The sequence below is a fragment of the Pipra filicauda genome, unplaced genomic scaffold, assembly GCF_003945595.2.
Source record: "Pipra filicauda isolate LSUMZ 115617 unplaced genomic scaffold, ASM394559v2 scaffold204_size1372650_pilon, whole genome shotgun sequence".
Lineage (NCBI taxonomy): Eukaryota > Metazoa > Chordata > Aves > Passeriformes > Pipridae > Pipra > Pipra filicauda.
The window spans coordinates 1220844-1248781 of NW_024104315.1; the positions used below are offsets into that span (position 1 = coordinate 1220844).

The 27938-nt window shown below is 40.6% G+C and overlaps 1 protein-coding gene across 1 annotated transcript in view; it reads left to right on the top strand.

The window, feature by feature from the left end:
- CNTN3 (contactin 3) overlaps positions 1-27938 on the top strand; it is a 103624-nt gene that overhangs the window by 24013 nt on the left and 51673 nt on the right. The window contains exon 2 of the mRNA XM_027723895.2: positions 1622-1754. Coding sequence (XP_027579696.1) covers positions 1700-1754 — 55 coding nt within the window. The 5' untranslated portion in view covers positions 1622-1699. The remainder of the gene's footprint in view (positions 1-1621; positions 1755-27938) is intronic.

Below are 27938 nucleotides of genomic sequence, written 5' to 3' on the forward strand. Positions count from 1 at the left end.
GTGAGTCCCTTCCAACTCAGTGTATTCTGTGATTCTGTGAAGAATTAAGATGTTGCCAAAGCACTGGTAAGTTTTTAACGTGCAAAATGAACAGAATTCATTGGACTGGAATCACTCCCTTTGGAAACCAATAACATTTTAATTGCATATCTTAAAATCTTTGAATCTGAGGTCTGTGAGAACTGAGTGATGCTCCTCAAACTGTTGGACCCAGGGAGCTGCCTGGGGGTGGGATATTTCCCCTCCTCTTTTTAGGTGCTTGGGAATTGCTGTTCCCCTGCAGGAAAGCTTCCCTCTGTGCCAGCTTTGCTGGCAGCAGGTACCTGCTGGGTGATCGATACCTGTGACTTGATAGAGATGTGAGGGCTCGGTTTTGCTTATTTTCTGGTTAGAAACACATGAAAAAATCAGAAAGCAAGAGCTTTAACAGTACAGTGGAGAGGATGCCACTGTCAGCACAGTGCACCTTGCTGTGGGAGGTGACTGACTGTATCCTGTGTGAGCCAGGGATTGCAGGATAAGGAAAAAACACCGTTCTTGTGGGAAAGGACCATGTGATAGGTTTTGGAGGAGATTAAATTCTAGCAAATCATGATTTGGGGATGCATCATAGCAGGCACTCTCTGTATGAACTCTTCTTTTGAGGTGCTTAGTTTGAAATTCAAATACTCCATTTACAGAAATATTAAAAACTTAACTCTAATGTAAAAGGCAGTTCACATGGAAACATCAAGTTCAGACATCTCAGACTTGGCTCCTCAGAGTTAATAGTTGCTTTCTTGACCTTAATGTTTCTGTGCACTGATCTGTAGACTAATTCCAGAAGGAATCATTTAGTCTGGTCTGTGTGCTACCCTAGCCCTTCCTCTGCAGAGAGAGGATACTGTGGAAGTGACCCAAAAAGCATGTAAAGGCCACAGTTGTCATACAACTAAAGAAAAATTACTGTAAAGCTTTTTTAGGAAAAAAAAACCAAACCAAAACAAAAAGTAAAATAACAATGTCATACCCAGGCTAGTAGACCTTGGTACAGGGTTAATCATTTGTCCAGTGACAAAGGTAGAAGTGGCAGCAAATGAGTTCCCTGCCTGTCATTGCGCCTGATCCTGAAGTCTGAAGAGGAATTAAACCCAAGACAACCATCAGTGAACACATCACACTCAAGTGCATCAAAAAAAGGATGGGTTAGGCATGACTTTAATTAAATCAGTTCCTGCACATGTTGTATTGTTGCCAGCACAGTGTGTACAAGGCAAGTGCAGCACAAGCTGCTCTGTAACAAGTGTGTTGAGCTGCTAATTGTGTCTGATTGCACCTCGTACTCTCTGTCCCTTTAAACCCACTGTATCTCACAAATAAATGAGTGCGGGAGCTTGGGGGGAAGTAGGAGCTACAAAATCAACTTACCTGTCAGCTCTGCTCCTGCTGGAATATGGAACTTCTAACACCTTGTAGAGCTAAGTGTGATGTATCCATGTACCTTCTGTTGGGGATTAAGTCATAGGGAAAAAAGAGGAACATTAAAGGATCTGTCAACTTTGTATTTATTTAGAACCATTAACGAGGAAGCCGGTTCCTAAAGATCATCCAGGGATTCAATCTTATGTTTTTCTTTTAACAGGTTAAACCTTGCCACCCGAAAGACTAAACCTACAGCTTTCCTGAGAGAACCAGAATTACTGAATTTAGGAGACTGAAGATGTTGCTGCTGTGGAAACAGCTGCTGCTGGTATCATTTGTTGGCTGCCTTGGAGGTAACAATCATCTCTAACTTCTGTTTTAGAACTGGGCATAAGTTCCCAGATTCCAGAACTGCACTTGAGGAGTAGGACCACAGAGGCTTTGAAATGCAAATGTTATGTAGAGTTTAGAAACCAAGCTTGCAATAGATATCTTAAATAATACAAAATATTAAGTGAGTGAACTAGAGTAATGTTTTTGCTCCAAAGTTACTGTATAAGGATGTGCTTTCAGGGCAAGCAGAAGATATCCAAATGCATTAAGGATGTTGTTGGTAGTGCTGATTTAAGAGCTGCAATATGTGTTTGTCTTCAGCTGGAAACTTCACGTTCTCACCGTAGCTGGAAGGATTCCTGCAGCTTTTGTCAAAACTTCGTTTGCTTTGGAAGGGGGTTTATTCCTGAGCAGCAGCACTGTGTTACTGCTGCAGCAATTCAGCAGTTCAGAGCTTTACTTTTCTTACTGTACCAGGCAATTCTCAGTGGTGGGAACTTGTGCTGCTGTCCAGATCTCCTCTCTGGTGCCACATGAGCTCTGCAGAGTCATTTTTCTGTACCTTATTGAGGTCAGTGCTCGCTCACAGCAGCACAAGTCCCAGGTTTTTCTTGGTGATCTCTTTTTTTTTCAGCACTTGTTCTGCTTCAGCATCCCCAGTAATGCCAAGGTGTGTGTGAGGGGGAGAGGAGAGGCCCCTGTTCTGTCCTCAGGGATGGACTCTTGGTGATTTCTGTGCCTGCTGGCGGTGCCAGGCCTGCCAAGAGCAGGATAGTGCCCAGATTCCCTCCTTGCGTCCCCTTCAGAATGGTCAGTGCTGCTTTGGGAAGGAGGGCAGCACTTTAATTGTAGCGTGTGAATCAAATGGTTTATTCCCAGGATCTCTGGTGAATGGACCATTTTTCCTTGCAGGACTCTTAGGGCAGGGATGGATAGGAGGAAGTTCTGTGGCTGGGCTGTGCAGTCACCTGGCTGTGATCACCTCCTGATGCTGCAGCCTGTGCTGTGCCAGCCTCTTCCTTCATCCCCTTTCCTCCTGTGCCCAGTCCTGGCTGCCCTCAGGAGGGTTGGATTTCCTGCATGAGTTGCTCTAAAACGTAGCTGTGAGCAAAGTATATGGATTTAGCTTTATATGGAGGCTCAGAAGGCCAGGATTTGCTTTTGGCTTAATTAAGAACTTTGAAGAAAGGGAAACTACATTGTTAAGCCAATCTGTAAAGTGAAAGGTGCTAATGTTGTCTTTGTCAAATCCAAACGTTTCTCTACAGAAAAAGGAAAATCCCAAGAGACTTAATTTTTTTTTTTCTCCTTCAGGACTACTTTGTGGGTTGCTTTCTGAAAGAAGTCATGGGCATTTCTGCCACTGAAACAATCATACAAGACTTGCACAGAATTATTAGTTGAAAGAGAGGGGATTTGCTTTTCTGTCCTTTAAACTGATGGGAGCAGAGCTCCCTTCTTAGTACTTCTTTTGAGTAGGGACTGTCTTGCTGCTGGGTCTGTGCTTTCCCTGTGTCAGTATGACCCATCCTGGGGTTGCATTTGACCCCGTGAAAGTCCCAAAATAACGAGGGAGAGTGTGGCAGGGAGCTGTTTCCCTGTGGAAGGTTAGAGATGGTATTCCATGGCATTCCTCAATGCCAGTTTTGTACTCAGGGCTCTTTTGAGCAGCAGGAGTGTGTGGCAGTGGTGCTGTGTGGGGCAGGAGGGGGATGTTGTGAGCACCCCGTGTTACCTGGGGAGTGGAGCCATCCCAGTCAGAGCTGTGCCTCTGCTTTGTGCCTGGAAACACTTGAAGTTGAAAATGTGCTTATAGCCTTAAAATACTTGAAATATGGAAACACACTTTCTGATATCTACTGCAACATCTCTGTTAACTTTGGGGAATTACTTACAAGACCATTTAACCTCTGCCATGTCTGAACTGGCAAAATTTGGTGTTATAAATGTAGCAAAACAATTTGTTGTTGCAGAATGTGTGTATCCACTTCTGAATCTCTTATATAAAACTTCAGGTAAAATCCAAACATTAAAAATCATTGTCTACCTAAAATTAATTTATTTTTTTTAGGTCTTGTTGTTTTTGATTTGCTGGATATTTTTGTTGCATTTTTATTGGAGTGCTTAACTAAGATGTATGAATAGTTTTCATGCAATAAATCACATCTATTGGTGATGGCATTCTGCACATTATTTGTAGGAGAATGAATGATTTCATTATATTTGTGGTTGTGTGAGCGTTAGATGAGTATTGATGCTAAAAAGGCTTTGTTTTTAATTCTTTAAAAATAATGTCTTTCTGTAAGTTTTTCAGTTGATCCAAGGATGATAAGGACTAACAATTTTATCTTGCTGTAGGTTTTAGTTTGATCTGTACAATTTAATAATTTATACTTTGAATCACAACAAAAATCTAAGCTACAGGTATAGAGGGGAAAGCTAAAGCTAAAACCCCAATATTTTGTTCATAGGTAACATTCAGTCAAATGGGTTTTTTGCAAAACAACAGTCACTTTACCCTTATGGAAGTTGTACTTTTTTAAATTGCAAAGCATTGAAATCTTGTGGCTTGGTGTGTTGAATTTAAATCTGCTCTTTATTTAAATTGAAAACTTTTTGAAGTAGTACACGAGGTAACATCCAGACCCAGGAGTTCTCCTCGTCTCCCAGGCACTGCTGGTGTGTTGAGAGCAGTAATATGGACAAATCTGTGAACATCCCCCAGTGGAGAGTCCCAAACCAGTGTTTGGAGTGTGAGCAGCAACATCTGCAGAACTATTGGTGTGACACCCCCAAAGCTTTGCTCTCATCACTGACACCTTGGCGGTGGTTTATGGGGACAGAACCTCCTCCTTCATGATGAAATATTTTTTACTCACCTCTTGAAGGACTTCTTTTTTTTTTTTTATCCTTTCATCTTGCCTGCATTTTTATTTCATGTCATCTCAGTCCTTTTGGGTTATATTTAAAAGCAACATAGATGAAAGCAAGTTTTGTTTTGGCTGCCTATGAAGAATCCTTAAGGATCCAGGATGATGGGAAGGTTTCTTATGTTAAACTGTATGAACTCCAAGTGTACCAAATGTCTTCCTGAAAAAATATCTACTCAGAAACATGTAGTTCCATGCAAATATAACTCTGAAAAAAGAGACAGTATGAAAGAGATTATTTAGCTGCAAATTCCCCAGTTCTCATCTCGGAACTCAATATTTTCAACAGCAAAGTTGGCATTGACTGTCACTGAGTTTACTAATGGAGAAATGCTTGTTTTTCAGCTAATTACTAGTAGAATACTTAATTTCCAATGACCATTACAATAACAAGGAAAACATTGCTAATATTTTGAAGTGGAAATGATTCTGGATTTCTGTAAGACTCATCTCCCTGTGCTCGTCCTTCCAGCCCTTCTTTGCGTGTGTTTCAGGTCATCTCTCTGCACTTGGGCACCTGCCAAATGTCAGCTTGGTAGCCATGGGGAGTTGGTAGATTGGAGGACCAGCAAGAAGTCAAGCAAAAAAAGCTCTTTTTCGTATTTCCAAAGGCCAGATGGCTTGGTGGAGCAGGACTGCTTGGAGGCCTTGAGCACCCAGAGTGGATGTATAGCCCTGATTTAAGGTTGTGCAGTTGCCATCCTTGTGGATGTTGTTTGGAGTCAGAGGCAGCACTTGCAGAGATGAGTTTGAGCCAGATGCAATTTGCTGAACAGTGTGAACTGAGCATTTCCAGCTGCCTAACCCATCTCACTCAAAACCCTGCAGAAGGTCTCAATCCTGACATATAAATCTCCTGATATTTGGAGACTGGGCATGTGCTCAGTGTTAACATTACCTGTTTGCTTCAATTGCATGAATGTTACTGGGGGACCTTTGGAACAGCAGGCTTGTAAAATCCACTTGGGAATCCTGTGCTTGAATTGATTTCAAGCCAGATTTTAGTAAGAGCGTGCTTTAGATGTAAAAAGAAGTTGTTAAACAGTTTTGGAGAATATTATTTTAACCTGTTATTAAGATAGATCAGCAGGTATTGTGATTCCCTATAGAAAACAATTTTTCTTACTCTGTGCTTATAAGCAAAAAGACAGTTCTTTTAAGACCTGTCTGCAGTTCAGTGTTATGAAATAACTTCATAGCTGCAGAAATGGAGATGATACTGATCTTGGCTTATAAACCTTGACACACTCTGTCTTTGCAGATAATGTATTTCAAACTGGTTCCCTTATTGCAGTGTCCTATATTGAATTGCTTTTCGTTTATCTGATGTGAATCTTCATAGTTCATCAAAGGGGGGATGTGAGAGCATCTAATAAAAAAAACAATGGCCCTGGGACTTTTGTTTATTGATGTGTGATTATATCTGCAGGACTAATGATGCTGTGGTCTTCTTGGCCATTTACCTTGGGGAGCAAAAAGGTGATTACTTAGCATTAAATATATATATATGTATGTGGAGTTTCAAAATGTCTGCCTTGTTAGGAAAGGAATTTAAAAACACATGCTTTAGCATTATTGTGTTTAAATTACTCTGAAGAGCAACTTCAAAGGTAAAGGTCAATAAAATATGCAAAACAACATGAACAGTTAAAAGTGCAAAACTAAGCTGTGAGCTGGGGGGTGAAGTCATGAATTAATTCCAGGTGTAACTTCTTGCAACTTTTCCTGCTTCCTTTTCTCGCTATTGCTAATTTTGGCTTTATTTTCCTGCTCAGCTGGAGAGGAAGAGGAAAGCTCTGGGGGAGTTGTGTCTCCATCAGCCTCAGGGCTCACCCAGCCCTGCACAGCAGCCCCACTGTGGGCACAGGCAGAAGTTTATTCTGCTGTCTCATAATTTTCCAGTGCTAAAACTGACTGTGCTCTGTTCTCCCCTGGAAAGGTATGTTTTTAAAGTTTCTCCTGAGAATTTAGAGGAAAAACAACTTTTGAAGGGTGGTTGAAGGGGAAGGACAGCTGTGAATGAAGAGAAGATTCAAAGGAATGAAACAAGGAGAACTCTGTGTAAACGCATAAAATTTTTCTCCTTCAGGAGATGAAAGGGCACATTTCAAAAAGGATGTCCAGGGTGAGACCTGGAGACACCACTTGGATTAACTTTCCCTTCTAAGCTTCTAATTCATTGCCACCACAAACAGTGTATCCTAAGTCTGTCTTTACTGCACTTACTTAAATAGAGAAAACCAAACCCAATCATTATTAAACTTTTTTCTTCAGCCATTGCAAGCTTTGACAAAAAAAAACCTCAACAAAACAGCAAACCACAAATAACCCCCCTCAAAAAAACCCCAAACAAACAAAAAAAAACCTTCAACCAAAACACTATTATAACATGTAGAAACTATTTGGATATTGAAGTCTGGTTCCTATTCTGTCCCTTTATGCTAAAATTTGTAAACAGGGAGGTTTTCTATTTATTTTCTTTCTCAACAGCCCATTTGAGTTTAAAACTAGATCATATTAAATGTATTTCTTTGTCAGTTCAGGTGTTTTTATTGCTTTCATTTTCATTTTTTTCATTTTGTTTCCTCAGTCTGATACAGAAATAAACTGTTAAACCCTCGGGCTCAGCAATGTCATGTGGAAGATTCACACTTCTCTTTATTAGTATTAAGTTTAGGAGACTTAGGAAATTGGAAAGCATGATTCTTTCTTTATTTTCCAAAAGAGCATGAAAACAAACCTTCTGTGTTCTTACTGATCTGTTGTTATGATTAAATCATGCCAGAGGAAAGTAGAAATATCCTCTGCAGAGGGAACTCTTGGATTTCTGCACTTGCAGTACTATTTTATGAGGGGTGAGGGACTTGTGCGTGTGCAGAGGGTCGTGGTCAGGTTCTTGCTTTGCCCTTATATCTTGTGTACCATATTGATTGGAAGTGGAAAGGGAATCCTACTGGAAACAGTGTGATATGGGTCTACTTTTTATTATCATTGCACTTTACCTGCATCTCAAATATCAGGATCTGGTAAGAAAAATATTCCTTTTAATTCTGGTGTCCAGTGTAACTGGAGATAGGCTTGACTTTTTCATGAATGGTTTGGGAGGGACCTTAAATCTTATCCAGTCCCTGGGCAGGGACACCGTCCACCAGCCCAGGTTGCTCCAAGCCCTGTCCAGCCTGGCCTTGGACACTTCCAGGGTTGGGGCAGCCACAGCTTCTCTGGGCAACCCGTGCCAGGGCCTCCCCACCCTCACAGGGAAGGATTTCTTCTCAGTGTCTCATCTAAACCTACTCTCAGTCCATTTATAGCCATTCCTCTTGTCCTGTCAGTGCAGTTCTGATGAACTGTAGCAGAGTATTTGCTGCCATCAGTGTGCAATTCCTAGTATAGTTTTTGGGCATTGGCAGCATGCCAACAGTACCTTCCCCTGAGTAAAACAGATAAAGCTCTTACAAACCTGCTATAATTTTTATTTAGTCTTTGGTGAGGAGTTTCTGTATGGGTGAGAATCCATTTGTAGGAAAAAAAAAATAAATATCATCCCTCGCTACTCTTGTTAGAATTCAGTTTTCATTAAGAGTTACAGCCTTCAGACAGAGCCAGTCTGTATCTTAATGCATAATGGTTTTGCATATTAATATTAATATCCTTTTTGTGCATTAGACATGTATAGTCATAATGCATCTATGCCAGCAGTGACTGTCAGAACTGTTTAGCTGGGATTGCTTGTGTGTTGCTACCAAGATTCATTGCACTGATAGAAAATCTGGTTTGCTCATTAAATTAGTTACTGAATGTAAGGAAGCAATCTTAGAGTTCTGCTTTTCTTTGGACTGTTTGGTGCTTCAGGATCTGTCAGCAGAAAACAGAATTCTTGGAGTAAATCTGAAAAGGCACCTGTTGGAGGTTTCCCTTTGGACATACCATCAAGGTTAACTAATCTCTCGTGGTGAACACAGGGCACACAGCCTGGGATCCAAGCCCTGGGGGGCAGGGAATTTGTCCTGCTGCAGGTACCCCCGGGCTGTGAGCTGACAGATGGTGGGAGCTTATTGCAGACCCAGTTTCACCTCGTTCCACACCAGTGTAAATCTGTGCTCTGCCTTCCTCTGCAGCTCTTGGGCTCACTACAGCTGCACTTGGGCACTTGTGTCTTAGCACTGGGACCTTTCCTGTTTTCAGCCTGCCAGTGGATCACACCCGTTTAGGAAAAGGCTTTTTTAGGGCTTCTTTTCACACTTTTTAGCACTGTTGCAAAATGAGCAGCAACGGAGAACAACGTTTAATCTGTTCACTTGGAATTGGGTGAGGGGGGAAAATAGTCTCCTTCAGGAGATCTCCTGTGTTTTCTTGTTAGCTGTGTATAAACCTGGGGCTGTGCAAGGCCATGGAAAGGCTGTTATTGATGTAATGGCCTTTCCCCAGGCTCAGTGGATTTCCAGGCTGTATTGCTGTGGTGGGTGTGCTCTTATCAGTTACAATATTTAACTCCCTAAGTATAGAAAATGCTGTGATATTAAAATTGTTTTTGAAGAGAGACCTTAAATACCTGTGAAAAGCCTCCTCGGTTTCTGCTTTATCTTCTAAGCTGAAGAAAGCCTTCTCTTGAAAAGCAGCTACTTCTTGCTGCAGATATTGTCTAACCTTAAAGCTTAATCCTCACCTTCAGACAATTAATGCTTCATTTCAACAAGACAAATGCCATCTTTTTCTTCATTAATTAAGCTTACTGCAGATTTTATGACATTTCAATGGAGAAATTCTGGCTATAGTGGCAATTCTGATTTTTACATAAATTACCAAGAAGGATTTTTCCAGCGCTTTACCCTGCAGTAAAATTTTGTTATTGCAAATATTACTGAGCATGAAGGCCATACATTTGTACTTTCGTGGTTCTTCTGCCTACTGCAGTTTAAACTGCAGTACAATAGAGCAAGTAACTCCAATATATTTCTTGTAAAAGGTTATAGAGCGTGGGCACACTGAATAGTAACCCCCACCAGAAGACTTGCTCAAATCCACAAGCTAAATATTTATTCAGTAAGAATTGTGGTAACTCTCAGTGCCTTAGAACTTCTGTTTGCTGAAGGTTTTAGTGGATCATTGCCTGGTGTTTTGTTTATGGTTACTTATTTGCTGTGTGACTTCAGCCTCTTGTCCCAGACAGCTTGGAGAAAGTAACTGTTGAAGATTCCCAGCTTTCCCTCATTTCCCTTGGAATGTAGCACACCTGCCCTGTGACAAGGGTGAGACAGGAGCCTCCCCACAGGTGCTTTTGGGTTGCCCAATACTGGCAAAGTTTCAGAAGAAGTGAGGTCTTATAAGTGGATTTTTCCACCTCCCATCCCAGGGTGGTACAAGGGGACAACAGGAGCAGCCTCTGAGAGGCTCTGCAAGGTGGGATCTCTCTTCAAAGAATCACCTTGTCTCTTCTTCCCTGTCCTCCAACAGCAGCTGCTGAAGTTATTCCTCTGCACTTGCCAGGCTCTCCCTGCTGAAGAGCTGAAAGCTTAGTTTGGCTGTTTTGCCTGTTCTCTGCTGCTTTGTGTAAGGACATGAAGATGAATTTTTAACTTATTACCTGAAGAGAAATCCCATTGTTTCTTTGGCCTTTTGATGTTAAACTCGACAGAAGCACCCCGGGCTTGCTATGTCCAACCATCACTGATTAAAGTGCCTTGGCAAGTGTCTCACTGGCTGTTGCTGATGACCAATGGATGAGTAATCTCACCTAGTGAGATAGTTCTGGGATTTTGGGTGCTACCTTTAATTTTCTGTTTCTTACCTACAAAACAGATGCAGGGATGTCACTGCTTTGGGGTATCACTGTCTTGCAGGTGAATCATCCTATGGGGATACCAAGGCAGGCAAGAGGAAACCCTCTTCTATCCAAGTGGAAAGGTGAAAGGAATTGGGGAGGGAACACAAGGACTGGGAGGTTTGCTGTGCAGAGCATAGTCTGCATCAGCCCCTTCCTTGGGAAGCTCAGAACCCTGCAGAGGAAAAAAAAAAACCAGATTAAAGCAGTTGTGAATGACAGCTGAAAACCAGGGAAGGTACACTGGGTTGAAATCTAGAGCTGAATAATTTGGCAGATGTTCAGGAAAACAGCAGAACTGAAAATAAATACTTTGTTTTGTATTTTAAAAAGCTTTTCCATAGAAACTCTTCTGATTTTTGTCATCGTTCTTTATGATCAGCTTCAAACTGAATGCTCTAGGTTTTCAATTTTTGGTGATTTTCAATATGTGGCTGCTGTCCCCTTGGACAGAAGCTTTATTTGTGCTGTAATTAACCTTCCAGTTTCTTGTGCAATAACAAATGGGATAATAGCAGCCTTTAGCTTTTCCAATACAGGATGTACATATCGGTGATGAGATTTCAGGGATCAGTATTTATCAGGGATTAGAACACAATTTACACGCTGTTTTTTCAGTAAAAAATAACACAACATTGTAAAGTAAAAGCTTAACCTCACCATATTTACTCTACGTGTTTGAAAACCTAAGTGAATAAAAGCTCATTTATATTCTTGTCTGATTAGCACAATCAGAACTTATTGATGCTAAAACGAACCAGATTTCCATAACTATAAACAGAATATTAAAATATAGCTGTCTAATGTAGCATGATGTTTTTTTCCTTCTTGGCTGGAACAAGTAGTTATGACTTTCTTGTTGACTTTTTAGGAGTCTTTTAACAAAGGCATTTCAAACCCAGGCCTTGGGGCAGGAAAACAGACCTTTTTCTAGACAAGTGCTGTTTACTGTCTTGGAATAGAAAGCAGATGACATGTGGGTAAATGTGTTTGTGCTTGGCTATCCTTTACTCTTCCATAGTTGGGGCTCAGATGTTCAGGAGCTGAGAACTGACTGGAGAAACATTTGAATGTAGAAATGACTTTATTTGAACCAGACACTTAAAGTATTTGTAGTATTTTACTCCAGCAGAAGGGAATAGGAAGTTCAGTGGAGCAGGGGAGGTGAGGAGTGGCTTTATGCATTATGAATTAAGAACTCTATACTGAAGCTAGCTGGATGTTTTCCTGTGGTGTAAAATGAGAATCACACAATGGTTTGGGTTGGAAGGGACCCTTAAGGATCATCTTGTTCCACCCCCCTGCCAGGAGTAGGGACACAGAAATGTGGAATAGCCTGATGGAAAGGGTGCAGGGCTTCAAGGAGACCTGAGTTGGAATAGTTATGGCTGTGACCTTGTGCAGGTGACTCAAATTTCCATTCATATTGCCAGGAAAAAGTATAATGACAAGTTTTTGTGCGGTCCCAGGGGTCTGGGTGAAAAGAGTCATAAAACTGAGACTTGCCACGCTGTCCTAAATACACATCAGGGTTTGTTCCCATATCATAAGTGTCACTTTGTTAAGAAGTACCACGTGTGAGGAATTGGTGGATTAGCATCAATTTTATTTCGTAGAGACAACAGAGTCAGGATCTCATTTTAAATAAGCAGAAAGTGTTGTTCCTGTGGTTCCACTCCAGAGTTGTGGATTGGAGAGGCTTGAAATGCCACCTTGTCCCCAGGGAGCTGCGAGTCACACCTTGCTCACAAGGCATCCACTGTGCAAAATAATTCATTGCAACTTGAGGTGCTCTGTGTGCTGCAAGGAGCAAAGGATTGCAAAGAAAAACACAGCATTCACTTGCCTTTGGCGGTTGTTGTGCAATGAGAACTTCAAAACGGTTTAAACCTGAATTAAAAATAGCTTAATTTGCATAGTCAAGGGTAATTAGTGCACATTTTATCCCGATTCCTCATACAGCTATTTATAACTCCGAAAGCAACATGGAAAATCCCCAAATAGTTCAATGTTGGATTCAGTTAAGGATTCTCCTGTACCTCTGAGGTGGCAGATAAGGGTGTTGCTGTTTATCAACACCTAAATGGCAGATTTTGATATTGAGGATAACAGGCAAATTGTGACATGAACAGCCTCTAAGTGCCAGGCACAGGATTTGGTTCACTCTGATGTGAACGTATGTGAATATACCCCAGTGTAAATCTTGCAGTGACATCTTAAATGAGCATTAAATCTACTCCTTGGTCATTTTTAGGAGGCTTTTGTGTAACTTGGAAGAGCTCAGGTGCAAAGAAGAGCTGGTTTTCTAAGGCTGTGCTGCCTGTTCAAGAAATGGTTTTAGCCAGTTCATTCCAGGTTATTTTCTGGTCTTTATGACCAGAGATCATCCATGGGTAGGGGCTTTATGGATTGGGTATTTTAAGGTTTCATCACATTTCTTGTTTTTAAGGCTCACCGTGTAGGGAGATCATGTGGGCCATTATTTAATGAGTCAAGGCAGCTCTGGGGGTGTGTAATGGAAGGACATTTTCCCTACACTTTTGAAACTGAGAAGAAACATTTATCCTGTATCAACAGCTCTAAAATGGGACAGATTCGTTCCTTTCCGTGATGTTTTGTGCTGGCTGGGAAGCGATTCCAGCAAGCACTGATAAAAAACAGTGTTTTTGGAGATAAACTACTGACATTAATGGTGCCTTGACTTTTTGGGGATAGGGGGAGTGTGACAGTTCTTTCTGCCTTAGAATTTATAAGAGTTGCCTTTGATTGCAGCTGTAGAAAAAAACCTAAATCTGAATTTGCTTACTAGCCTGTGTAAAACTTTATTGTATGCCATAGACTGTAGTTTAAAGAAAGAAAATTACATGGCTGAATCTTTTATATATATTTTGTATATAAAATCTAAAGAGTCATCTAAAATTTCAGATCTGCCTCCATAGCATTGCTGCAGAGGGGGCATATTTCAGTTTTTCCAAGTGCTTACAAGTGAGTGACAGCAACGAGCAACATATTGGAAAATATTACTTCTAATTCATTTTTTAAAGTTTTTTGAATTTTAACGTGAAATATTTTATTCTGTAAAGTGATTCTGATGAGAAAATGAAATTGCATAAAAGCATAGAGGAAATGAGGAAGAAAAAGCAGTTGTTTCAGATCATAACCTCGTCGGGTGGGGTGACAGTTCCAATTCCATTTGAGTTCTCTCCAGTTCTCATCCTTTTTATGTTGGATTAAGTAACAGTTTTTTGTCTTATTCCCATAGCAACCTTATCTCTCTTTATTTTTTTGATGTAAATCTGCTTGTCTCTTACTATCTTTCAAAGCTTGGGCATGAATAGCTTGTGAAGAAGGGGAGTGTGGCAAGGAGAGAGCAGAGAAGAGGCTTTTTGGCATAGGAAGGAAGGGAAAGCATATTTTGGAGCAAGAGAGAGAGAGAGATGTTTTTTTCCCCCAAAGCTATTTATGACATCATTTTTCTGTGTAGTTTTTTCACGAAGACTAAAACTTTGCTGCTGTTTTAGTAAGTTGTGTGAGCATAACTCTTTTTAAAAAAAGTCGTAGGCCAACCTACATACCCAGCCAAAAATACAGACTTAATGTCCTGTAACATTGTGGTTTATATAACTTTGGAAAAGTGCCATTGCAGCGAAGGTGAGCCTTCACTTGCCATGATTTTGCTCCTCATGGAACTTGGAATCTCTGAAGAGAAAGCTGAGTACAAACAGGGATTTAGGGTGCTCTGTTGACCCCCAGCTTTGTGTCCAGCTCTTCTGCCTGGTGGTCCATGACCAGTGGTCCACAACTGGAAGGATCCTGATCAGGAATGCTCTTTGAATCCTTTGTATCACAGGGATGAGGCTTCAGATCCCAGTAGAAAACCAGTTTGTCCAGAAGGGTGCACATGCTCAGGTGCATCTGTTTGCTGCTTTAAGGCATTAAGTGAGGTTGCAAAAAGCAGCTGTTGCTCCGTCTCTCTACATCTTTTCTCATATTAAATATTTCACTTGATTGGACTTAATATAATAAGTGTCTGAAGTGCAATGGAGACATGGAGACAATGGACACCAGTATGATCCCCTTGTATTTTTAGCTATTTAGGCTTTATGCCTAAATTCTGAAACGATTAACAGGAGCCTTTTGAAGTCCTGGTTTCCATTGTGGAGGTGTAAGAATTTTTATAAATAACTAACAACTTCAGCATTTCCTGTGCAGTCCCCTCACCTGCACACCTGATAGAACTCTAAACAAAACATTTTCATTTTAATTCTTGCAGATTTTATTTTTTTGTGTGCGTGTTTGGTTTCAGTTTTTTTCCTGTGTAAGAGCAGTGACATTCCTTAGGATTTTTGTAGTTTGGGACTGTTCTTAAACCTCTGGAATATGGATTCTTTGGAAAAACAGCTTATATTCACTGAAGAATCAAAGCAGGTCATTGCTAAGGAAGGAAAGTGTTTCAGCCCTTGTTTTGTTTGTCAGAATGACTCTAATGGGGTCTTGTTAGACCATTTAACATGCTACTGATAATATATAGATAATACTTTAGAACATTTACATTACATTAATACCCCATTAAGGGCCTGATCTAAAGCCCGCTGATGTTGATTGGAATGTTCAGTAGGAATTTAATGCTTTGATCTTCCAGCTATGGCTTTACAACTTACAAAATCAAACAGGAAAAGCATTTCAGTCGACATAAACACGTCTGTGCCATCTGTGTCCTACTCCACCCTTCATGGCTAATAAAACTATTGGATTTGGAGCCTCCTCAAACTGAAATATATACTTAAAATATCAACTTGGATTGTGTTTTACAGCACCAAGTCCTGATGTAGAAAAAACGGTGTTGCTACAAGGCCTATAATGAGGAACTTTAAATAAGGAAAGCTTGGATGGATGGCTTGGCATGTTTAGAGCATTTGACTCGATAATTTAGTAGACTGAATGTTTTTTCTAACAGTCTATGTTGACATCTGGGGTGCCCTGGCATGGTCTTAGACAACACTTTCTTATTGAAGGTGTTGTTCTTCAAATAATGCATTTGAGGTCACTTGAAAGACGAGTAGATGTTTAGGAACGTGGTTTACTGGGGCTTGGCAGTGCTGGGGGATGGTTGGATTTGATGTCTTGTCCAACTAGATGATCCTGTCACTCTATAACAAGAACAGTTATCTTGTGATGTACAGAGTTATACTTTCTTTCAGTGAATATATAAATACACAGTAAATTCTGACTGAAGTAACCCATGGCTGCAACACAAGAAATATCAGATTTAGGGGGGATTTAAAATAGCAGTTTAAATGTCTTCACTGGGTATCACCTTACTTTAAATGTACTTTTTCCAGGCTCTGATTTGCTACCAACCTGCATATTTTGCTTCCCGATGTTTATTGGGAAGCAAAGTAGGTGTCTTAATACCAAAGCAATGGAACTTGCAGAACATCTGCTATTATACTGCATTGCTTCTCTCGTTATTTTTGTATTGATTACATGTTTGTGTCGTGTTCCTTGTACAATAGGGCGGTGAGTAGTTACAAGGAGCACAGCACAGGCTGTGGGTTGTGGGGAGTCTCATTTAATAACCAGGGAAATTCTCCCTACTTACGAGAAGAGATGCAGTGCCTGATTTTATTTTCCTGTTATTACCTCTCTCGGCCCTGTGCAGCGAGACATCTTCGCTCTTTTTTTATGAAACTGTATTTTTTTGAGCCCATGACTTTTTATTAAATTGTAGTTAACAATATACTTTTGAGGATTACATCACCCTGCAAGGAGCAATTTGGCTTTAGGCTGGGGATCAGTCTGCACGTGGAGCATCTGTCACGTAACGATTCTGCTCAGATACCAACAAGAACATTTGAGGTCCCACTGTGTTTTGGGGGTTTTCTCCTTATGTACGTGTCTCAATCTATTAAACTCTCTTCAGCAACACTGGGATTGTATTTGTTTTTAGAAATGGAGTAGCAGAAGAGCAGATAGGTATTTCTCAGGAGTTGTTTTTTTATTCCACACCCGCAGCTTCTGTTGTTGAATGGTCTGATGCTGAATTTATTAATCTATGCAGTTGCTTGCTCAGGTGTAATCCCTTGTTCAGCCACATTTATTCACCCACTGAAGGATGTGCACATTGGTACATCATGGCATATTAAAGGTTTACCACCGCCTGCCACAGCTGTCATCTCTTTGACCCTTCAGTAAACCAACAGTCTTCCACATAATTTTGCTTTCATTCAAGTGTAATGCCATTACTGCAGAGGCAGACAGAACGCAATTCTCTAAAGATCTTGTCTCGTTCCCTTCTCTTCCAGGGAGGTTAATGTGCTCAAATGATCCCTGTGCTTTCCTTTTTTTGCTCTCTTGCTGCAAGAAGAGCAAAAAGAGAAAGTGCTCTTTGATAGTGTGTTTGGACTGGCTTTTGGGGGATGGAGCAAACTGGAGAGACAAACTCACCAGCTGGGTGGAAGCCCTCTTCACCACTTGAGTTTCAAATGCCTTCATTTGTTTCCTTAGTATGTTTATTTTTATAGCCTTTTACAAAAAGGTTTTACAGTTTTTCTTCTAAAATGACATGGAAATAAGCAAGTCAAAACCACTCTACCCAAAGTGAGCTAAGCCAGGTTTAAACATTAATGATGTACAGGAATAACTGAAGTCTGAAGTTTAACGAGTGTTTAGTCCATAGACATTTGTCATTTCAAAAAACACACCCACACCCACCCAACTTCATATTAATGTTTGCAGCATCAGTACTTTGCAGACAGTGCAGTTACAGCCTTGTGATCTCACAGAACTGATGTGGAGAATGAGCTCTTGGAACTGATGGTCTGAAACTGGTGTCTGGGGACATTGATTCCAACCCCAGCTCTGTCATGTCACTGAGTGCAGCTTCTCTTTATGAACTTGCTGTCATTGTAACATCTAATGATTTGGGATTATATTGACTGTTTCTACTGTATGTGCCGCTGTTTGACCCGGTAATTAAGTTAAACAATCAAATGAGTCAGTGATTTATTGGGTTTCTTGGTTCTGCACTGCCACAGTTTCTCATCTGCTCCCTGAACTCTTGTGTGTGATGTGCCAGGAGGCTTCACTGAGTATCAAGTAAGTGTATCATATGATGCTTCTGATTTTTAGAAGTCTGATATTAACAGTAGTGTTTTGCATGCTCTTATCAATTGTTTACACTCCTTTGCATTCAGCTGTTTTTGAATCTCTGATTTCTTAATACATCTCTGCTTCTGGTTTTATTTCAGATTCTTTTCAGAAGAATTTTTCTGCTTCTTTGGTTAACAAAATGTAGCATTTTTCTCCCTAGTTTTTCACAACTTCAGCTCCTAATAACCCATGCTACTCTTACTTACCCTTTCATCTTCTTGTATAGCTCTTGCTTGCTTAAAAGTAACTGTAGCCTCTCCTTAAGCCAGTTCCATCTTATTCATCCTGTATTTTTTCTTTTCTCCTAGCTTTCCTGATGGGGATTCAGTGGAATTACTGTCTTGTTCCTTCAAGAAACCTTTTTTTGCCTCATAATAAATCCTTGTTTACTGAAAAAAAAATTGCCTGGAGATTCCGGCTCCGAGTTTTGTCTGAAATTGTAGGACCCAACCATCCTTTCGACTTCCAGGATTTACTGACTCCATGACAAGGGTAGAATTGACTTCTTCCATCCCAGGGTCTGTGGTGTGTGTCTGGGGGCTGGGAAAGGGCTGCTCTGCATTGCCAGTGTTCTCAGTGCACACCAGACACTCGGGCACAGCGTGGCCTTGTCTCCACACCCCCCGACTGGCATTGATTTGTCGCTGTGTAAGGTGACCGAGTAGATTAAGTTACTGAGTTCTTATCCCAAATCATTGCTTTGTGTAATGAATTTAATTTATTCCAAGTCATGCTTGCAAGGGTCTCCTGCTCTTCCTGCAGACAGTATCAGATCCCAGTTCAGCCTGAGCCAGGCCAAATGCAATTTTGTCGTCTCTTTACCCCCTTGTTTAATTGTGTAACGATTGTCGTTCCTGCTTTTATAAACCAAAGCATGGGGCTTGTTATCTGCATGGGGATTATACTGATTGGGTTTTAAATGTCTCTCTCTTACATCTGGGTCAGAGCAATGTTTAAATATTGAAAGAGAGGTTTTGTGCCCCGACTGAAGCTCTACCACGTGTCCTGGAAAGGCTGTTCTGATTTTATAGGGGGTATGAGGGGCAGAAGTAGATGTGTGACAGAGCAAATGGAATTTTGGTTTGATTGTGTTGGGTAGACTTTGTCACTCCAGTCAGGCTGATTAGAATCTCAGAATCACAGAATATGCTGAGTTGGAAGGGACCCACAAGGATCATCCAGTCCAACTCCTGGCCCTGCAGAGGACACCCCAACAAGCCCATCATGTACCTGAGGGCGTTGTTCAGACACCTCTTGAGCTCTGGCAGCCTTGGGGCTGTGCCCACTGCCCTGGGGAGCCTGGTCAGTGCCAACCACCCTCTGGGGGAAGAACCTTTTCCTGAGATCCAACCTGACCCTGCCCTGGCTCAGTTTTGTGGCCTGTGTTTGTGCTGTGGGCAGGAGCAGAGTGGTTCTTCAGTAGGGTAATAGTGCTTACAGAACTTCAGACTAGAGAAAGTGAGCTGTGCCACACGTCATTCATGTCCTTCTAAGATGGGAGATCAGAAGGAACTGTTGGATGATCTGTATCTCTCTTGGGTATCACAGCACAGTTTCCACTGGGTAACCTCTTGCGTTAATCCTTACCCAGTTTGCAGTAACTTATCTGGAGTTTTAATTCTAACTTAATTAGATGAATTCTAAATTAATTAATCTGGTTCTGTCACAGAAAACCAGGAAATAAACTCTCCAACCAGTTTGTTGGGTTAGAAAGCTGACCTGACTTTGTAGCATTTGACCATTTGTTCAAGATCGCTCCAGCAACCCAACAGACCAGGTCATAGTCATGAAACTTCTGCATATTCACCACATACTCACTGCAGGTCCTGGATACATGCATATATACTGAATATTTCTGTGGAATTGTCTGGATTTGAGTCAGGGTCTTTTGAGGGTTTCTGATGGTTGATTGGGGAATTTCCCATTCCCCAAATTTTCCTGTTATTGTACCAGATCTTCTAGTGAATCTTTTCTCCTTGACAATATCTCAAGTATATGGTCAGGGCACTAGGTATCTCTCTTGCCATCTTTGGTCCAGCACACAGTCTTTGTTCTCAGAAGTAAGACACTTACTAGTCCATATTAATCACCAGTGTGGGTAAAAAGGGAAGCACTGACTTGCACAAGACTATTAGTCACAGGTGTAGGGGGTTAACACAAAACTACATCAGTCTCTGGCATTTGTACTAAACTTTGAGTGGTACAAAACTAAGCATTAATGATCAAATTGTGCCAAAGTTAAAGAATTTTCCAACATATTCCCCTACTACTGCATAAACTCTTTTTTTTTTTAAGAAATATTACTTACTTGGTAACAGTTCCAGCCTTTGGGTTTGTCCTACCTCAGAAGTGACACCAGCAGCACTTAAGAGGTTTCCAGACAAGAAATAGCAGGAAACTCTGGTGCAAATCATCATCATGGGTGAAATCTTACTGATTGGGCTTCTGTTTTATTCTCAGCCAATATTTGTGGTCTTAGGCAACCTTAATTCTGACATTTTCTACCTCCAAATAATTGAGTTTGCAACCTCAGTATGTTCTTTTAATTTTATTAAGGGCTACAGAGTAATATGTTTGCACGAGAACGCTGAATTAGGTTATGCAGTGGGTTTTAGCTTTTCATTAAATAATTAACCACTCATGCTCGTGCACAGGTCGGGGATGTGGCTTCACAGGGGCACTTCATCATTTGGCTTTTGTTTCAGCATTCAAGAAATGGTTCTGCCACAAGAACTGTCCCATGTTCTGTCTCTTAAAGTTTTATTTTTCATTTTTGTGGGCTTTATGTGGACCTGGCAAATCATTATTGTTTTAAACATCTCCACTGTCAGCATCCAATGCAGTGGGTTTGCTTTCATTTTTTTTTCTGCCTTATCTGCAGCAGAAAATACCCGTTTTGCTTGTCAGCTGCAAATGACATCAGGGTAAGAAATGCCTTTCACTGCATTCCTGTTCCCTAAAGTCTGTAAGGAAAGTAACTACGAACCATCTGCTTTAGCCACTTCTTGATACTGTAAAGGGAATGAACAGAATCTGTTCTGGTTTGCTTTGATGTGCTCCTGAACATCCATTAAGCTACAACTTTAGTGTTGGCTCTTCGGTGCCTGGATGGAAATAGATCATTTTTCTTATCTATCCTGTCCTTCTGAGCCTGTTAATGTAGTCTAATCCCAGCTAGTAACCTTAGAGAGTTATAGTCATAAATATTTGCAGCAATTTTCCAGGATCTGTTTTATGCTGTGGGGACATCTTTGTACTTGGATATTGCTGTGGTTGGAGTGAAGCACCCAAGGAAGAGAGTGTATTATATCCTTGATTCAGAAATGGGGGATTTGAACATCACAGAAGCAATTAATGTCAGTACCAAAGGCTGTATGCAGGATACTAAGCCTGAGATATTTTATTTGTCAAATGTGAAAATTTGCTTTCCTCTTCCTTAAAATTGTCATGCGAGTAGTTAATACAGTGAAATAACAGTTCTTCCTCTCCATGAACCAGGCAAATGTGCTCCCATGAAAATGGATTGCTTTTATTTCTGCCTCTGCATTTTTCATCTTCAATAATAGAATTAAAAGTTTTATTTTTTTCTGAATTCCTCTGCAAATATTATTTTTGTTACGGTATTAATCTGTCCTTGCTCTCTATCCCCTCTACAGCTTATTTCAAGTGGGTTATTGAATTCATATGTGTAGAAAGAGTCATCTTCTCTGAGTTTCCTTGTATATTTTATGAAAAAGTTGAGGCATAATGTACTTGACAACCCCATCTTATTTAGGTTGAGAAACAGTAAACAGGAGAACTATTAAAATAAACACAAAAAATAAAAACCCATTAATGTTTAATGGGTCCAGTTAAAAATAATGAAGAGCATCTGGAGCTGGAGATAAAACCCAGCTGATTTTGGAGAAGATGGCACAGGTGATTTTGGCAGGGTGAGTCATGGTTTAGGGTTTGATCTCTTATTCTTGGCAAATTGCTCCACTGTTGGAGTTCCTGGATGGGCAGATGACTTGTTTCATTGCACAAGCAACAAAATAATTTTGCTCAAGCCATGTAGGACATGTATTTTGATGAGAACACAAATACTTGGAAGGCTTGTGAATATCGGATTTTCCTGCTGACTGACAAGTCAGTGTATTTTGGGGTGTGAGGCAGCAGCTGTGGCAGAACATCTGTTGACAGGACACTCACTCATCTGCTGTGTCTGTTATTTGTCATCATTACATCTGTTACAGTCCACATGGCCCTGATCAGAGCAGGGAGGCTTTTTGCCAGGTGCTCCATACCTGGGGAGATGAGGAGAATGACAGGTTTTGGTTACCTGTATCCTGACAATGCTTTCTGGTGAAAAAAACCAGCTATATTTTGTATTATTTGTGGGAAATCTCTCCAGTTCTTTAAGGAAAGTGCCTGTTTTTGGAAAGATGAAGTGGCAGGAAAAAAAATACCATTGTCACCAGCATGTTCCCAGTGCTTAAAATATGAGCTGTTTTGGGATGGCTTTCGTTGATTTATTTATTGAGGAGAGGCTTTTTGGAAACACTGCTGCATATTTAATAAATAAACAAACCTTCAGATAATTAGACCTAGATCTGGCAGGGCTTTAGCCATCTGGTTAACTATTAAAATGTGAATAGCCTGGTATTCTTCAACATTAAACCTGCTTTGTGGTCATGAGACTTGGTGCTCTCATGTCATTATCAGGATGTTCTTAGGGTTTGTTTTGGGAAAGTGTTAAGGGGGGTAAAAAAAAAATCGGTGTTGCATCTGAGAACTCGACTGTAGGATGATTTCCTTGAGCAAACATCCTTCCCTCCTGAGATATTTCTCCAGTTGCTTGAATTGCTTTGTTCAGTGCTGTGTTTGCCTTGAGTTGAGTGGTAATTCCCAGATAATACGAATTTATGAAAGGCATATTTTTGGAAATACCTATTGGAGAACATTTTTCTTTCAAAACATGCATTTCCCTGGTAACGCTGGGGGTTTTTTTCCAGTTCTTTCAGTGCATTTTTGCCAGTGCAAAGCCTGTTTTAAACAGAAATACTTCCTGCTCATCAGATGTTGAGTCAACATTTATGCTATTAATGTTCCTTTACTGCTTTTTTTTTTTCCTTTCTCTGCTGTCTCTGGTCTCTTCCTTCAGTTCCACACAACCCACAAAGTGCTTCATCTCTCCTCTCCCCATCCATCTTTCCCCCCATTACTGCAGACTCTTGCACCTCTTTCCATGCTGGCATCTCCTGTTCACCACAGCCTGATACATCTGTGCCAATTTATTTTTAGCGCTTTTTTTTTCTGTTTCTGTTTATATAACGCACTTTGTTCCACAAGTTTTAAATGGTTTTCCTTTAATTGGTGCAAGAGCATTTAATTCTCTCCTGTTTCTTCCTTTTTTTTTTTTTTCTGAACTTCAAGTGAAGGTGGAGGAGTTAAAAAGATTTGTAAGGTTTTTTGCTGGTGTGCTGTTCCCTGCACCTGGCTGCAGCAGCCTGTTAATCCTAGCATGACTCACCTATTGGATGTTCAGCTTTTCATGTGATGGAAACAACCTGAAGGGTTGTGTTGTTTTTAAACAGAGGTTTGCTGCATTTTATTAAGTGTATTTTTAGGGATGCAAGAAACACTCAGATGGGCTCTGCTGATGAGACTAATGTGATGTGAGCAGAAACAGGGGCAGTATTTCAAAATAAAAACTAAAAAATTGTCTCAGTAGCACTTTGGGTTGTGACTAAGAAGTGCCTTGAGGGTGGGGAGTTGTTCTGCCTGTCCTGTCCTGGGGTCTGCAGGGCACACATGTGGTTGTGGGCAGCATCTCAGCATGGAGAGGTGATGCCACAGCTCCTGTGCTGCAGAAGGGCACTCCCAGGGCCAGAGCTGCTCCTCATAGAAATGGACTTTTAAAAACCCCCTGCAGCGTGTGTAACCTGCTGCACTGCTGCCTGTGCACAGATAAACGTGGTGCCACAAAACGAGAGTTCAGCGCCGTGTCACGCTGCTGGGGGACTTTGTACAGGCTGCTGTGGAATTCTGTGAGTTCCCTGCAACACCAGCCTGACAAAATGAAACCCTGGAGATGGTTCCTCAGCAGCCTCTGAATCTCTTCTCAAGTGACAAATCTCCCCCACTCTTTGCCTGCTTTGAGTAGTGTTTGTTTCTGCGCTGCGAATATTTTTATCCTCTCTGCATCCAGCAGTAAATGATTACAGAGAGAATTTTTGGCCTCATCCCTCTCTCTTGCCTTAATATGATTCTCCCAGCCTTGATCTGGACCCTGGGAAGGCAGCAGGAGGTCTCACTGGCTCCATGTGCAGCTCACTTGTGCTGTTTTCTAGTGCTCCATCACTGCAGGCCATGTGTTGGGGTTAACAGGGGTGTATCCCAAATATCCTGGTGGGCTTATACAGGTATTTTTAAGAAACTTAATTATACCAAGTGTACAGCCTGTCTAAAGAAGTGTAAAACCCATGGTCACAGAGGTGCCTTCGTATAGCCAGTTTTGGAGTATAGGGTGGTGGGGAACAAGGTTTGCTTGTGCAGATATAGGTGAGTTAGGTGGTGGCGGTGAAGTTTGTTGGGTTTTTTATGTTGTTGTTTTGGGCTTTTTTTAAAGAAACAAATTTGTGTTACACTGTTTTCTCCAGTAGTTGTCATTACCAGCACAGCTATTACAACACACACAGGCTGTTATTTGTCCTTAAGAGCTGAGAGACTGGAATTCCCCTTCTTTTTAATAATGTGACTTTTAGCAGGGCCAGCGGGTTGTGAATTAGTACTTCATTATGGGCTGACATCAAACAGAGTCCCCTCTTCAGAATTACCTACTCAAGAAAACAGTTTAGAATTGGTTGTCTGACTCATTTAGGTACTTGAACATCCTACCAATACAGAATTATATATAAAGTATATTTAACGAGTTCTGCAGCTCTGAATAACAATGAGTCTAATGAAGCAATAGAATAAATATATTTGTGGCTCTTAAGGGACAATTATGTTTGTAGAGCTTGATTCCTTGTTCTACAGTTATCAAAACATGGTAGAATTGCAAATAAACTTGCTTTGACAATGAACATCAGTTGGTACAAGTGTAATACAATGCTTGGGTGTTGCTGGACTTGGAAACCTAAAAAAAAAAAAAAGTAGGTGAAAAAAAGTGAATCCTATTTCTCTCACAGTGAATATGTCCTGTGATTACTTGAAAGAATAAATAGAAGTTGGTATAATTTCTAGCAGTGTCTGCTAATCTTAGGAAGTTCCTGCATGCAGGTATGTGTGTCTAGAGGTGAAGCATCACACAGGTTTCTTGGCAAAATATGATGTAATTCAGCATTGCCACAAGCCGGGAGTTGTGTGCCTGGAGCATCTTTGTCATCAGAAATTCTCTGAGTTTTTCATAGCATGATGTTCTGTGTCTTTTCAAAGCGGGGTTGTAATATTTGATCTGATCTTGCCTGAGCTGTTTGCTTTCCTTTCCTTGCTTACACAAGATTACAGAAACCAGGAACATCCCAGAAGGTGATTTCACTGCTTGCAGTGAAATGCAGTGGATGTGGTCACCAGGCGAGTGCTCTGCAGATGAAGTTCATTTTTATTCTGTTATAAAAATGTCAATCTGGTTTTAGTCTGTTTTACCTTCCACAGATGCTTCAGGTTCTGATTTCCCCTCATGAATTCACAAATCCACGTCTTTTGTCGAGGGTGTCACATGAGCTTTTAAAAGCTGCTCTTCCAAATGCATCAGGCAGTTATTGCAGGTTTGATACTCATGTTACTGTTACTCCATATTTTGGATTCTTTCTTTGCAACTTTAAGTCTTAGTGCTTGAGACTTAAAACTTGGCCTATTAAACAGAAGGAGGGAACCCAGTGGAATATACAGTTTTCACATCCTTGCTGTTTGTGTTGGCAGGAACATGTTTCCTTGTTCTCATTTTGGGGCAGAATCAAAGACTTTTCAATAAAGCTGAATTACATTTTCTCGCTTCATTTTATTGCAATGGCATCTGTATTTCAGTTGATATAACTTTATGTACTTGGTGCTAAAGCAATGAGGCAAATATATGTATTAGCAGGGGAAGGGAGAAGAAAATGCTGTTTCAGGAGTCAGAGACTCTCAGTTGCTAATTTTTTACTTTCTTTTGTATGGCAAACTATAAGCAGGCAATAAAAGCATTTAATTTGCAAATTACACAGTTCTACATTGGTTTTGAAGTTGGATTTTTTTTTTTCCTTGTAGTCAGGTTTTTTTGTAACATCTTTACCAAAATACTTTTCAGTGGTATGATTAGAGCCTTTGCCTGGTAGAGTTAAGTAATAAAGTTGTTAATTTTGTCCATGAGTGGCTGCATTTTAGATGAAAGGAGATTACAAGTGAGGCATAATAAATGCAAGTAAGAAGAAAAAAGATTTAGGCAAGAGAAGCTAATGAAAACACTTTCTTTTGGTGACCAGTTTGAGAAAGTAGGTAAGTTTTAAAAATCTGATGATGAACAAGACAGTCTGTAGTTCAGTAGATAAAATATAGAAATGCTTCATATGTGTTTCTGCCCTTTTCTATCAAACTAAACAGTGGGGTACTGTCATCCCATGGGGCACTGAAAAGCCAGTCCTGTTCTGACTCATCACTTCTCAAACCCATCTTCTGTCCTGTCCTGATCTTGGTTCTTTGTTTCCAGTTATGTTTTTGCCTTTTGAGACATTTCAACAGGATCAGAGCCTCTGATCTCAGAGATAAAAGTCAATCTGTAAAAATAAACAAGCCTTGCCTTTATTAGCCCACCTTTTGAGGTATTCTGTTTACCCTGCCAGTTTTCTGAGAACTGAATGTCCCTCTCCAGTGAGTTCATGTAATGGCCAGTTTTGTTAGAAGATGCAGCTCTACTCCCTGGTGTTATTGTGCTCAGGATACTTTATTAAAAACCAACCAAACAAAAGCCTAACAAAAAAGCCCAAGGATAAACAATCACTCTTGATATTCTTCCAAACAAGCCTGGCTTTGACCTTCAGTACTCTGAATATGCCACAGAAACACCTGAAAATCAGACCTGCATCTTGTTTAAAAGCACCCAGTACTTTCCAAGGGCAGAGATTTAGATTTCATTGTATAATGCTAATAAAGAACTCTGCTACTGTTTTGCATGTTGATTTTCCATTATGTTCAAAGCAGTGCCAGACAATGCGTAAAGAGAAGATAGATGTATATAAATAAATTAAGTGATTATATTTTTGCAGCTCTTTGATTAGTTTGGTACTACTGGAAGGTAGGATGAAGAACTCTCTGCCGATTTGTGAAAAGTTATTCTTTTATTGTAGTATGGCTCATACTCTTCATTTTCAGATGGATTTTGTTTTGTTTCTTGTTTCCCAAAACCTTTTTTCTCCTGTGACAGCAATTTTCACTTGCAATCAGTGATTAATAACCTCTGCTGTACAACACTGGAACAGTTCAAACCACAGAGAGCTGAGTACCTGTGGGATAATGAGGATGTGCCTTCCAAATCCCTTGGCATGTCCCTTCCCGAGGTGCTCCCAGCCCAATCCCATGCTCATAGGGTCTGTTGAGGTTCTGAAGGTCTGTATTTCCCATAAAACACCAGTGCTTAGAAAGCACTGCAAAACCATTTTATTTTAGCTATGGAAGTTCCGTGTATTGCATAAGATTTATGGCTTGCAGTGGTTGTGATGTAAACAGGGAAAAATGTGGTCTGAATTCATTTTATACATAAATTTTTACCAAAACAATTATTATTTTAAAGTCCAAATGGCACAGCTGTTTTCATCCTGTACTGGAATAGTGTGTGTCCTCAGGGGTTCTGTCACCTCTTGGTTCTTCCTTCCATGACTCAGGGCAGTTTTGGTGGGGCAGCATTCCAGATGAATCTGGAATGTTCTTGGGGCCTGAAATGAATTCATTTGGCTGGGGTTGTATGTGACTTCCACTTCATATCCAGCAGTTTATTCTGAGATGTACCTCCATGGAAATTCGCTTGGGAAGCTGAAAACAGCCCTTTTAAGAAACGTTCCTGTGAACTTTGTGTGCAGTAACAAAGGATAACACAACAATATCCTGCTGCAGCATTAAGTGTGGGGTTTTTTAAATGAAGCATTGAAATTCTAATGGCTCTTGTTCAGTGTTCTGACTGTAACAGCTGTTGCTTTTCAGTATTAAAAAAAATACTGTATTTTGGGAAAATAGCTACTGTTTGTCAACTCACTGCTGCTATTACACTTGGTTATAAAGACAGCCTCGTTTAAAGACTGTGTGTTAGTGTCCTGTACAAGGTTATAAACAAACATGGGCTTTTT